This window comes from Amia ocellicauda, chromosome 13, assembly GCF_036373705.1.
Source record: "Amia ocellicauda isolate fAmiCal2 chromosome 13, fAmiCal2.hap1, whole genome shotgun sequence".
NCBI lineage: Eukaryota > Metazoa > Chordata > Actinopteri > Amiiformes > Amiidae > Amia > Amia ocellicauda.
Window position 1 is genome coordinate 6,337,660 of NC_089862.1, and position 15,064 is coordinate 6,352,723.

The following is a 15,064-nucleotide window of genomic DNA, read 5'->3' on the forward strand; positions in this document are numbered from 1 at the left end:
AATTATAGTATTAATGATTGATATTCCATAAAAACCCACAGAATATCTATAAACTGCTATACATTTCAAATGTGTGACCTGGAAATCTGAGCTATATAGCAATGATCTCTAAGTCCCTGGCTCCAGTCCTTTAGGTCACAAATATTTAACAGACCTGACAGAAATATATTATCCCAAATGCTCATGCCCTATTTATATAAACAAATAAAGCATTTTTCTTGGTATTTGAGAAATATGTTATGGTGGGTTCTTAGTTATAACCATAATTTATGTCTTCCAGCATTGCCCAAGTAATGGAAATTGCTCAGGCACATTGAACTATATTTATAATCCGTAATCTTAGTCTGGAAATAAAACAAATATAGCATTTTTTTCTTGGCAAATCCAACTGACAAAAAATAAGATGAAAACTAATTTTCAATTTGGCAATCAAGCTGCTAGAAGAGAACACTTGTATTATTTCAACATCCCTAAGAGTGTTTAGCCAACAATGCTTTATTAATCCCCTGATTTCATTACATTTTTTGCTAAAGATGAAGAATGGACATAGAAGTGGAAGTTTATGGAAAGTCTTCCAGAAATGGATGTATTGTATATTTTGAAATGGATTACATGTGAATGAAAATGAAGTGTCATATTCACAAAGGAATGTCCTGGGCACACTTTTGAAAAAGCAAAATCAAACAAATTCTCTTCCAAGAGGTTTATGTGACACGTTACCACTTTACTGTGTTGGAAATGTGCATAAACAGCAGTGACGTTAGCATGTTGGCTAGCCTTTAATAAATAATGTGCTAGGTGGCAAAAGCACAAGAAGTGAAAATAATCAAAGAAGAATATTTAAAAAAAAAAAATTTGGTTGGATTTCTTTAATTTTTTTGAAGCTCTGAAGTCCCAAAAACATTTCTTACTGCAAACTGTCTTGTAGAGGCCTAAAGTATTTAAATTTGTGAGTTTGTGATGTGGCTGAGGACACAAACGCCTTTCCTCTGGAGAAATGACTGGATTGCAAAACCGCCCCAGCACAGTTTGACAGAATTCTGTATTCTCCCATGATGCAATAACAGGCTGACATCTGCATGATAGGGAGGTGCTGTTGCGCCTGAAGAGAGATGTTCCATCTGAGCAGAAACACAGATTTTCTTTGTCAGCTGCTTTCATAATCCCTCCATATCTACTGCCACTGCAGCATCACTCACTCTGAACACATCTGCTGTAACAAAATGCAGCCTGTGTGAAATGTGTTAGAATAAAGATTTGATCACTTCCATAGTTTTGTTAAAATAATATAATCAATTACTGGTTATGCAGGTTAGTAAGATGAAAACATTAAAAGAGAACTATAGATTCAACCCCACTTATTTTAAAGAGTGCAGAGATTTCTTGCTAGACAACAAATGCTTTCAAATCTGAATTGTCTGAACAAACAAGAAATCAAAAGCTAACATCTTTTACCACAAGGAGGCGCCCTTTGAGTTCAGTTTAAGATTCATGAAAACTAAACATGGTAGGAGGTCATGCTTCTGTGTGATAAGTGTCACCAAAGATAAAAAAAACACATGTTTTAACCAAAGCCACACACAGAGAGGGTTGTAATTGAAGTCCACCAGCACTGTAGTAGGTATGCATTTCCCAGCAGGCTTCACCACAAACCATGAACTTAAACAACATCCTACGCTGTGGCTTTACTTACTATAAGCTTTTGTTTGTGTTAGCTCTTCAAATATTTGTTCTGAAGGAAGATGATCAGATTTTTAAAATACAATCCACAAAATGTAAGTTGTATCGTATAATTTCATACCCACAAATGCATACTGCTCTGCTATGGTCTATAATAAGCGTAGGTGTATTGGTCGCCACTGCCGTATAGGAGCACCTACCTCATGGAAAGGTTTAGAGAGCGGAAGCTGCAGATCACATAGATAACAAACTGTCATGAAATTGTTGCAAAGACCAGATGATCTGCCTTCCACACACAATTACCCTGCTTCCTCCCACACATCAGGTTGAGCACCAAGTGAGGAGGGAAAATATTACAGTTGCAATAGTGCCTGATGGGTCAAGAGGATATAGATATATATACACACACACACAGTACTGTGCAAAAGTTTTTGGCTTTTGTACCTAGAAGAATTGATGCTGTTTTGAAGGCAAAGGGTGGTCACACCAAATATGGATTTGATTTAGATTTTTCTTCTGTTCACTCACTTTGCGTTTAGTTAATTGATAAATATAATCTATTAACATGTCTATTTTTGAAAGCATTCTTACTTACTTTTTTTAATTATTATTTTTTTTACACCCATTTCCTTTATATGAGTTTGCGCTTCTCGTTCTCTCTCGTTCTCGTTCGTTCTCTCTCTCTCTCTCTCTCTCTCTCTGTGTCTCTCTCTCTCTCTCTCTCACTCACTCCCTCTCAATTAATTTACTGGGTTTTACTTTTTTTAAGTAGGATTCATGGGTTTAATTGGTTATGTGTATATGTGTTTTTCTTAGATTTGGTTTAATGAACACCGTCTGTAGTAGTGGTTGGTGTTTTATGGGGAGACGTGGGGAGAGGCAAGGAGGGAGAGAAGAAGAGATACAGTGGGGGGTCTTGTTTTGACTTACATGACCTTAATTTTTAAGGTATAATGTGATCTGATTGTTTTCTGTTCGTGAAAAATAATATAAATTAAAAAGGACAAATTTAAAGTCTCTTTTTTCATGTTTGTTAATTAAAATGTGGAGACACCATCACTTTTATTATGAGAAAGATATTAGCCTGTTCATTTGGCTCCATTATATTAGGTACTTACTGAAGCTATTATCTATATAATTAAAATAAAGGTATTTGATGTCTTTTTGCTAAATGACTTTACTGAAGGTTATTCACATATTTATTTCTTTATATATTTGGATTGAGGTTTACTCACCTTTCCTACCATTTTAATCTAGGCCTTCTTACAGGCTGTGATTTAAATAAATAAGCAGACACATAACAATCTGCTACATGATAAACCTATGAAAGTAAAACAAACAAATAAACAAGACAATTAAAACTATGTAATGAAGCTGTCAAGCTAGCCAACTAATTGTGACATTCCAATAAAGATATAAAGCCTTATTTTCCATACTTGTATTCAAATATAATTATCAAGTATTTCATATAATCTTTTTTTATGTTATGTCAATGACCATACATCTGTATTCTCATTATTCCTTGTTCCTCTGTACAGTTTCATCTTGATTTGGTTTTTCACTGTGGCAAAAAATGATCAATTCTACTCCATGAATCCCTTAAAGGAGACTAAATCACACAGGCTGTCCTGCCTACAGCTTCCATCAATAGGATGACCATCTTCTAATTCAGGTTAATAACTTGCCAGCCTTACAAAGCTGAAAAACCCAGCACAAACAGTCCACCAGAAATCTGGAATGAAAGGCAAAGGCTTGGAAAAAAAATCAATAGCCATCTTGACAGGAAATGCAAGTGCAATTTAACAACTGACAAGTTCAGCTGTGACTTCTGCTGACAAAGCAACATTTAGCTGTAATCTGCAAAGTACCAGTTACAAATAATTAACGGTGTGTGAGGTAAACCAGTGTTGTCAATGTGCCTGTAGAATAACTTTAATGCAGACAAACACACACACACATGCACATATAGTGCCTATATGTCTAACATGGGATTCTATAGTTCATTACCAGAATCATTACTGATTCAAATCAATTGACATTAAAAGGTCACGATAAGTATGTCATGAATAAAATGAAAAGCCAACCATAGAATGCAGAATCATTCTCCAGAGTTTCCAATACTCTTTGTTATACCGTAGTACTGAAAGGGGGAAGTCAGTCCTTCACAAATTGACTCACTAGAAGACTACAGAAATATGTTTATCTGTGTTGTGCTTCTATTACAAGGCCAGTACACCATGAAACAAAACAAACTCCTTTCAAACAGAGCTGATTGAGGGTCTCCCAGTTTTATCTGAAGTCCCCAAGGCTGAGAGACTGTGCCGTGTTTATTGAACACTGGCACATGTCAGGGACAGAATTCACAGCTATGCAAAAACAACCCCCAGCACCAAAAACACACAGAGTCTTCCTCAGTGCTCTCCCTCCTGAAAGACTGTGTGAAGAAACAGAAAGCTAGGAGAAACTAGATACTAAGAAGTGTTTTGAACAAATATTGTATTTTTTGTGTATTTGTTATCAAGTAGGTAAAGATGGATGACAAATTAAAGGAAAAAACTGAAGAAATGAGTGGAGGAACATAACGACTGCAGATGCCTCTAAACAGGTGTACTGCATGATACAATTAAGCAATTAACATCCCATCATGCTCTGTGGCATGTATACAAATGCTGAGCAGGCCCAGTTGACCACGATTTTGGATCAGGATGGCAAGAGGAAAGGATCTAAGTGACTTTGAAAGAGGGTCATTATTGGGACACGAATGGCAGGAGCTTCAGTCACAACTGACTTGTGTTCTGGACAAGTGGGCGAGTGCATGTGTGGCAACACCAAGAGAACAGTGGAGGCCTGACTGCTGGACCCCGACAGTGAGGGGGTCCGGAGGCTCTGTTATGCTGTGGGGGGCATTTTCCTGGCATGGTTTGGGTTCACTTGTCCCCTTGGAGGGAAGGGTCACTGCATATCATTACAAAGTTATTCTGAGTGATCACCTTTATCCTATGGTGACACATTTCTATCCTGATGGGAGTGGTCTCCTCCAGGATGACGATGCCCCCATCCACAGGGCATGAGGGCTCACTGACTGGTTTGATGAGTATGAAAATGATGTGAATCATATGCAATGGCCTTCATAGTCACCAGATCTCAACCCAATTGAACACCTATAGGAGATTTTGGACCGACGTGTTAGACAGCGCTCTCCACCACCATCATCAAAACCCCAAATGAGGGAATATCTTTGGGAAGAATGGTGTTCATCCCTCCAGCAAAGTCCAGAGACTCGTAGAATCTGTGTCAAGAGCATTGAAGTTGTCCTGGTGGCTCGTGGTGCCCAACACCTAACTGACACTTTATGTTGGTTTTCCCTTTACATTGTCATCCGTCTCTAACTGTGTGTGTTCAACTACATTCTTACATGTAGCCGACCGCAATGTATTCTTGTACCATTTTTGCTCTCCATGTCTCCATTGTATCATTACAGAAATGAACATGAAGTGACACACTATGGTATTGTGTATAATGTTCCTCATTTGTATTCACTTTCCCTTTCAAATGGTAGAATATGCCCTGCATTTGAAAAACAGGCACAGCTAGGAAGTACTACAACCACTGATGACTTTGGAATGTCATTAAAGCTCTAAGAATATAACTGAACAGGAAATTAAAGAGGACAGTTAATCAAAAACAATCATTCAGGTTTTGAAATATGTATACATTTGTCATTTATAAGTCATGTAAGTACATTCAAGGATTGCTTAAAATAGTTTTTAAAGTTATTGAAAGTATGTAGGGACTTGATTCAAGTCTTCAAAATCATGAAAGGCATCGACCACATCAAACCAGAGGAGCTTTTCCAGTTCTGCAGGGACACAGGGACCGGGGACACAAATGGAAATTGGGCTTCAAGGCATTCGAGACGGAAAACAGGAGACACTTCTTCACACAGAGAGTCATCACAATCTGGAACAAACTCCCCAGCGATGTGGTTTAAGTGACAATTTGGGAACATTCAAAAACAGACTGGATAGGATCCTTGGATCACTTAGTTTTTATTGGACACCAAACGAGCACAATGGGTCGAATGGCCTCCTCTCATTTGCGAACTTTCTTATGTTCTTATGTTTCTAATACTGCTTCAGACTTTTTGCATTCAACTTTAGAGATTAAATATCAATCTTTTTAGAACAGAGGTTGCAGCTCCGAGGAACATTCAGGGCCTGGGAGAGCTCTGTGACTGCAATTGCTATGGGAATCATGGAACTTTGGCTCTGTCCAGTATTTCAGTACTCAGTATTTATTTATTATTAAATCCCAAAGGGCAAATTATTTGCAGCCTACTACAAAAAACAATATGGTACCAAAAACAAACTGCATACAATACAATTCCATCAACAGCAAACGTGCCAAACATAGTAAGCAAACAAAGCAAAACCCAAAATGCATGAAAGCACTGATGCTATATGTGATTCAGTCTATTAACAAAGTTGTTGGCTGACCGAATGTATGAATATTTACAGTTAGGTCCATAAATATTTCGACAGTGACACAATTGTCATCATTTTGGCTCTGTACGCCACCACAATGAATTTGAAAGGAAACAATCAATATATGCTTTAAGTGTAGACTTTCATCTTTAATTTGAGGGTAGTTACATCCAAATTGGGTGAATGGTGTAGGAATTACAACCATTTGTATATGTGGTCCCCCCAATCCCCATAATCATGAATTAAATTGTGACTACCTGAAGTCTGGAACCCATAGACATCACCAGTGTCAGTGTCCAAATATTTATGGACCTAACTGTATACCTATTGGTCTTAATCTTAGGCAGCCGGAATTGGGTACCAGAGGGCAGGGTAATGAACTCTAAATGTAGGGGATATTCACCATCAGAAAGAATGACCTGAGCTTTCCCTAGAGCCTGTCTATAAAACAATTCAGGCAACTGTGCCAGATTGACTCCTGTAACCCTTGTCTAGCAATTTGATACAGTGCATACTAAAACAAACTATAGATTCAATTAAAACATAATCATAATAGTTCTATCAACTTTAAAATACCTCAGCTTTCTCAGACAAAACAATCGTGGTTTCAAATTAAAGGCATGAACAACTGTGTGCCATGGACTCACATATGAGAAAACTTAATACCATAAGTTAAATACATTTATACAATGTATACATACATATATATTAATTGTTAATTGTATATTAATAAAACAATGTACCATACACATTGTAAACTTCCTTGCGTATTTCCACAAAATGACAGATCCACTCAGGAAGACCATTCTTATAACTTGGCCTGGCAGTGAGTGTCCCTTTGTGAAATTAGACTGCACACATCCAGAACACAGACAATTCTTCATTACAGATTGACTGGAACTATTGACGATCTGTGCTTGTAACTTGCCTGCTTGGGCATTCAAGGAGGATGGCTTTACTGCCTCTAATCAAAATGCAGATTCCAATGTTGACTCAAAGAGTAACAGTAACAATACTCTTCTCCTTGGCTGCCAATTGTTATCTTGATGTAAGCACTCACTCCATGACCTCTGAACTCTGTCAAGGTTCTATGATGCCACAGAAGAAGTCCATCCTGATAGGGCAGATTCCCTTGTCATAGTCCCAGTGTCCCAGTGTTGCTCACTTCACTTTAACTGTGTGAAGCAGGGGGGAGAGAAGAAGACATGGTACTTTCCACCCCTGAGGTCCTGCTGCTTTCTGCCCTGGTGGCTGTGGTGATCGTCAAGCTGCTGAAGAGTATGGTTCACTCACGGCCCAATGCCCTGCCCTGCCTGCCCTCGCTGCCGATGGTGGGCAGCCTGCTGAGTCTGGGAGGCAGTGTGCCCCCTCACCTGCACTTCACTTCTCTGGGGGAGCGCTACGGGGACCTGTTTGCCCTCTACTTGGGGCCACACTACACTGTGGTCATCAACAGCTTCAAGCACGCCAGGGAGGTCCTGCTACAGAAAGGCAAGGTGTTCGCCGGGAGGCCACAAATGGTGAGTCAGTAAGAGCTAATGAATAAAAATTGGACTGCATATAAATATGCCGAAAGACAGATAGATAGATCGAGCCTCACCTTTTGCAAATTATGAGAAAAACGTATGCTTGTGACAGATAAGACTTTCAATCAGTGTTATTAATGTAATGTAAAAATTAAAAGCAATAGTAATAATCATGAATGTAACTTAAACATTAAAGTATGAAGCCATATTACTGAAATATAGTTCCTTGTTTTGAGATATACTTGGACATTGATCTGCAAAGATCTGAAAGCACAGGAGGTCCAGAGCCAAATGTAAGCATGTTAAATATGTGCAATTTGTGAACTGAAACCAATAAATAATCACATTAGACATCCGGGATACCAATGCTTGTGACTCTCTTCTAGTCCATCTGAACCTTCAGACCTTCAGTAAGAGAAAAGACACAAGCAATTATCCAAAAATAAGGGGTATTGACTAAAGAGACGGTTTGATTTAGTTTTGATCTGCTGACCCAGCTGGTATGCAGATCAGAAAGACCTAAAAGAAGGCATGATGCGTTCACTTTATCTGGACTTCAGATGGACAGGTCACACACACTGTAAAGCTGCTGTTTCTCTCACAGTTCAAGCACAAAGGTCAGCAGACACGTTTCAAAAGAGTACGAGATGCAGTGCAAGTACATCACACAACCTGCACTCCAATGAATAATGAATACATGACGAACATATGCTGACAACCTGTGATTCGATTAGCGTCGTTCTCTCGATCATTATGGATACAAAAATGAAGACGGTCAGCTGTGCATTGTTGAGGTGATTTCTCTTTGTGATGCTTCTGCCATGTTCAAACACTTGATCTGCACACTGACAGACCCATCAGAATGCAAATACTCAGCTCATCTTTAATTCAGTGCAAGAGGAGGAAAATTGGAAATGATGTTGACATACAGAAGAATAGCATCCTACAAAGGCTGTTACTATTTGTCTCTCTCTACATGTATCACCTAATGTCTGAATGTTCATGATTTTGATTATGATTATGATTATTAGGCCTTGAAAGGTCCAGAGTGCAGATTCATTACAAAACCTGGAAAAAATTGGTTAAAATCCTAGGTTGCACCTTTCAGCAACTGAAGCCAGTGGTGGGGGAATACTGTCAATGATCCTCCTTATAAATAGGCTGCCCTCTCTTTGACTCTGGCTGCCTGTCCACAGGTGACAACTGACCTGCTAAGTCGGGGGGGAAAGGACATTGCCTTCTGTGACTACAGCCCTCTGTGGAAGGCTCACCGGAGGCTGGTCCACTCTTCCTTCAGCACATTCGGAGAGGGCACCAGCAAGCTGCAGAGCATCGGTGAGGGGCAGAGGGCCTAGATCACAAACTCTGAGGCACCATGCTCATTTGACCTTCTTTTACCAATAAAGACAACAACATTATTAAATCATAAAGTGTCACATCTCAGCACACCAGCTTAAGAGCATTAAGAACATGGTCCTTTTATACATTAAACATGAGCCATAATAATAATAATAATAATAATAATAATAATAATAATAATAATAATAATAATACAATCTGCTGTTGACTCCAGGAACTATACCTACAGAATTCATTTGGAGTCCACAGAAAAATATGAAAATAATCCAGTTCACAAAATTCAAACCATGTTCGAGATCTGGATTGGAACAATATCCAGTCGACACAGTACTGCCCCCTCTCCACACAGCCCCAGGACTGGAGTGACATTCCTGCTGTAGGGACTGTCAGTTAGGCTCTTTGTCTGTGTGTGCAGTGTGTGAGGAGGCCTCTCACCTGTGCAGTGCCTTCCTGGAGAGAGCAGGAGAGCCCCTGGACCCGGAGTCAGCGCTGACCCGAGCTGTCACCAATATAGTGTGCACACTGGTCTTCAGCTCCAGGTACCAGCCCCAGGACCCTGAATTCCACACCGTGATGGAGTACAACAGTGGAATTGTCCAGACCATCGCACGGGGCAATCTGGTGGACATATTCCCATGGCTCAAGGTACTCTGTCTCTCTTCCCCTCTCCTTGCACAACTATAGGCAACAATATTTCACCCAATTATTATTATTATTATTTTTATTTCTTGGCAGACGCCCTTATCCAGGGCAAAAATAAGTGCAAAAATACAGAGAAGTACATCAATCATTACAAGTTCAATTTAGCTAACACATAACAATTCAAAATACATTTTACAGATTCAAATTTAGAATTTACACAAGTTGGTGGCATTATCTGGGTAATCGCACATGCTGTAACAAAGTGTAATTTTCTGTTTAATTTGAATTTTCTATATGGGTGGCTGATCCATTTTACAAATGCTTTTATTTAACCAGGAAGGAACCCTCGAGATGCATGTCATATTTGCCAGGGTGTCATGCCAAGGAGAGGTGAATGGTGATAAGTAATGGGAAATTAATGAATTCACCCCAACAAAACACATATAACCAGAGTCATAATGAAAAGCAACAATTTGTTTTGCTGCATTACTTTTTTATTGTGCACTGCAGGAGACACAAAAGAAAACAAAAGGAACAGGAGAAATGTAGTAATTCATTTTTAGTTTCAGCATGTAATCAATATTTTACAAAATAGCAGAATCAAACCTGTATAATCAGCCAGGACGAAATGCTGAAAACTAGTAAAGGAAGAAGGACTTTTATATGTTGCATAAAGTAACAATAATGTATTTTGCCTTTGTCTTCAGATTTTCCCAAACAGGGACTTGAAGAAACTAAAAGCATGTATTCAAGTGAGAGATGAGCTGCTAGGAAGGAAGCTACAAGAGCACAAGGTACCATTAATGCCAAAGTTGGGAGTTTGCTTTTCTCAAACAATTTACATAAGCCCAATATACAATTTCATTTAAAAAAGAAAGCTGACATTCACAGACACATCTGTTGAGGTCAGAAAGCGCTCTTTCTTTCTCGTACTGGGCTCCCAAAAGGGAACATATACAAAATTATTGTTCAAAATTAGTATCACATTACTACTCTGAGCCTGTATATTGACAGCAATATCTGAAAAGAAAATGTATGGGTGAGACCAAGTAAGAGGTGCCATTGGAATAGGGATAGGGCCAGCACTTTCTCTGCTGCAAGTCAATGGTGTGTCAAAGCTTCCCAGTGAAGGCTGCAGCGTGGTTTTGTGAAGCATGGCGAGCACTGTCTGTCTGCCTGCTCCAGGAGAGTTACAGTCCCGAGGACATGAGAGACTTGATGGACGCCTTACTGAAAGGCCAGCGTGGTCCGGGGGAGGAGGCCGGCATCCAGGATGACCACATCCTCATGACAGCTGCTGAGGCTTTCGGGGCCGGAGTCGAAACCACGTCCACCACATTGTTATGGACCCTCGCCTTCCTCTTGCACCATCCAGAGGTGAGTGGGAACAGGAGACACTACAGCCATATCTAGCTGTATATTAGTGCCTGCAAGACTGAGTGAGGGGGGAAACTTTTGGGGGGAAGAAGCAGTTTGGAAGATCTAAAGCAGAAGATGTTTTCTTGGACCTCTAATTGTGGAGAGATTATGAGGTGTAAGCCAAATGTATGAGTATTCTTTGTTATCCCTTTAAGCCTTCCTTTCAACACTTAGGTCCAGGAGAAGATCCATCGGGAGATTGATGAGCAGATTGGTGGTGATCGTACACCCGGCCTGGCTGACCGCGGACGGCTGCCTTACCTGGAGAGCACACTCTGTGAGGTGCTGAGGATCAGACCTGTTGCCCCTTTGCTCATCCCCCATGTTGCTCTGCAAGACACCAGGTATGGACAGGAAAACAGCCCCTTGATGGCACCAGTGCATCACAAACAATGGGCTGCAACCCAAACGATGGATTATCAGAGATCATAAATAAGCAGAATAAATACATTTCTGGACCATGAATTAGTGCCCAGAAATTAGCCACTGCTGGCAGGGCACAAGTGCAACATTGCTGAGTGGAATCTTTTTAACTTGTGGTGCAATGATTGACAAAGTGCCTGGAGTTCAAAAGACAGAAGATTGGGAAAGTGTGATATCAGTCATTGCTTCATTACTTGAAAAGGCTCTGTTGATTTTGTTCCTGCAGTACGGAGACACGTGCTACTTTCACACACTCTGACAATATCCCATGACTCAAAGCCTTGTGAATAGGGCCTGCTGTGCACCATATACTGCTTGAGGACGGTCACTGGCAGACTTCCAACCTGACCCTCCCAGTGGAAAGACGAAATAGTGATACACATTTCATGGAGAGTTATTTCAGTTGTGTGGTGGGAAAATCACTCTTTGAAGATTAACAAAGTGCATATTAAATATGCCCCACTTTTTCTTCCAGCTTAGGAGAGCATTTCATCCCCAAAGGCACTCGGGTGGTTGTAAACATGTGGTCCATTCACCATGACCCTCGGCAATGGGAAGAGCCTGAGAGATTCAGACCAGGTAAGAGGCCCACAGTGCTGGGTTACCTCTGGGAAGACTCCTATATGCTGGTCTGGCTGCAAGAAAGGGCTTTCATTTAGACATGGATTCCCAGAGGTTTCCAAGCTAGCAGCAAAGCTCTCATGATACAGAGAAGGCACTGTTCCAAACCATGTCTCGGCCACTTGATTGCCTGCCCCTCTATAGATACGTTATCACAAAGAAAATCATAATCGCTGGCACATCCTCCTGTTTAGCACGGTCTACCACAAGGGAACACAAGCGAGGTTACTAATGCATGCAGCTCATTTAGGCCGCCCAGCTTAATCGATTGAAAGTATCTTATTGATCCAAGAATCCTGTCAGTATCTGCAAACGAATCGGCAGCCACCGACTGACTAGGCCATTGGTGTGATTTATCTGCATCTCTTTGTGCACATAAGTGCCTCCTCTGCTCTGCACTGAATCTACTTGGAATTGATTGCATACTGCACTCCATCCATCTATCAGAGTGAAGAGATCCTAATAGAAGCTGCTTGTTGTAGCTGGCGAGTTGGCAAGCCTCCTTGATCTTGTCACATGTACACAGTGTCTCAGAATGGTCTGAAGCCTTTTGAACAATGTTCGATCTTCATGTAGGAGGTGGTTAATAATAATTGCAGGATTGCATGGAAAGAAAACAACTTTCAAAAGGCATATGTATTTCTGCAGTGTCCCAAACCTAACTGTGTTTTTAGACAGACATGTTGGATTCAGATTTGATCCCATTCCTCTGTCGTGGAATATGAGCTGCTAAGGGCTGCTGTGTGTGCTTCTTGTCCTGCAGAGAGATTCCTGGACAGCCAGGGGAACCGTTGCTCTCCGGCAAGCTTCATCCCATTTGGTGCCGGGCCGCGCGTGTGTGTGGGTGAATCCCTGGCCAAGATGGAGCTCTTCTTGCTTGCCAGTTGGTTGCTCCAGCGCTTCTCCTTCAGCCCCCGGCTCGGCGCCACGCTGCCTGACCTCCAAGGCCGGTATGGAGTTGTGCTGCAGCCGCACAACTACACCCTGGTCGTCACTCCGCGCCACGGCTGGGCAGCAGGCATCCCTCAAGAGTGCCAATTGATCCGAGAGTCAATCTGCACTTTAACAGATGTGTGACACTACTGCTTAGGCCCAGGCATAGCTAACACAGAGTTTAAATGAGACAGGAATGCCACAAGGCCAGGGATTAGATCGTGTTAAACCTGCAGGGAACCCCCTGACCACAAAAGGTTAGATACCCTTCTTTTCTACAAAATAATCTGTAATACTGAACACCAAGAAGCAGGCCATACACCTTCAAAGCTCTTTCATTAGTTTATTTCTGCATTTCTATGAAGTATAATGTTACAACTTCTTGATGGGATAGAGACTGAGGACAAAATAAATTTTCTGAGATGCAGAAATCAATGAATGGAAGAACTGAGAGGGTACAGTATTCTTTGTCATTTACTTTAGATATTAGACAATGCACCTGATGAATCCTTTGAGTGAGAGTCTACAGTGTTCATCTGGACTAGAGAATAATCCCTAATAAAATAAGAATTATAGTTTGGTAACAAACAATATTTTTGATTAAGCAATATAATGAATCTAGCAATATTTCCAATTAAAGCTATCAATTTCAAAGTTTAAGATTTTGTATCTGGGTGGATAGAACTTCCTGATGATTAGGATAACAAAATAAAAGATTTTGAACTGCACTCCAAATTCACAACCCATCATTGCTTCATTGACATTATAGTTCTCACATTAAAACCGTATTTACAGGCACCAATTTAGATAGACAAAACACACACACACACACAGAGTTATTATTATTATTATTATTATTATTATTATTATTATTTCTTAGCAGACACCCTTATCCAGGGCGAGTTAAATCTGGATGCACCAAAGTGCTGTCCTTTCAATGTCCTGTTCAGCAAAGGTTCCTTGCAATCTATACTTCCTAAAGGATCTGTATTTATTGTGAACCCATAGAGACACAAAGTACTTTATATAATTTATAAGGGATCAAGAAAATCAGATTGCAGATGTCTGCACCACCATGTGGAAAGAGTATGTTACTGCATGTCTTTCTGATCATGAATATGAATAAGGTTATTTGTGTACATGTAATATATATGCATAATATATATGCCCATATTTTAACAGTAAATTGTTAAAAGTACATAAACAGGAAATTAGATTGTTGTGCTTTACAAGGATATCTGTCATTATTAATCATATTTTAAAACTAAATATTGTGTTTAAAAAGTATGAAGGTACCCGGTCAAGTGCATTTCCCTTTTTATGATGTATATATATATTAAAGGCTTTTTAATGATGCACTTATATAATATTTCCTAAACATATTAAATTCACTTAACTGCATTGTTTCCAATGAAGGGTTTGAAATACTCTCAACTAGAGCCGGAAATCGAACAGTAACATTTAGTAAGTTTAGAAACGGATCATCGGATGCACTCATTCTCAGTTGACGGCCACAGAAGGACTAGAGCAGACTTATGTTTTAGCACTTTTTCACATTTATTTTCACACAAATTCACAGGTTGTTCATGAGCAACATTTACTGCCAAGTGCAATTAAGCAGTTACTTTTAATGGAGATGAGAAACAGAATAAGAATATGACCCTTGATAAAGAGGAACAGACAGACACGAACAAGGACAGCCAGATCATTTGAGCTTAAGACTTGGCATATCTGTAAAATGTATTTGTGAAAAAGAAGTCCATACATTATATATATATATATATATATATATATATATATATATATATATATATATATATATATATATATATATATATATATAATAATAAGAATTCAACACATATTTTCAGTGAGTACACAATATGCTGGAGACTTATTACATCAGGTTACAGACAACATCAAAATGACTTGCCATTCTCAATAGTACAATACATACAGAAGGCAAAGTTGAGAGGA

The 15,064-nt window shown here is 39.7% G+C and overlaps 1 protein-coding gene across 1 annotated transcript; it reads left to right on the forward strand.

The window, feature by feature from the left end:
• The first annotated feature begins 7,301 nt into the window (after positions 1-7,301).
• Positions 7,302-13,815, forward strand: cyp17a2 (cytochrome P450, family 17, subfamily A, polypeptide 2). The gene is made up of 8 exons (XM_066719786.1): positions 7,302-7,684; positions 8,887-9,025; positions 9,465-9,694; positions 10,399-10,485; positions 10,877-11,068; positions 11,285-11,454; positions 12,009-12,112; positions 12,918-13,815. The coding sequence occupies exons 1-8, from the start codon at positions 7,370-7,372 to the stop codon at positions 13,229-13,231; spliced, it is 1,551 nt and encodes a 516-aa protein (XP_066575883.1). The 5' UTR covers positions 7,302-7,369; the 3' UTR covers positions 13,232-13,815.
• Positions 13,816-15,064: the final 1,249 nt, after the last annotated feature.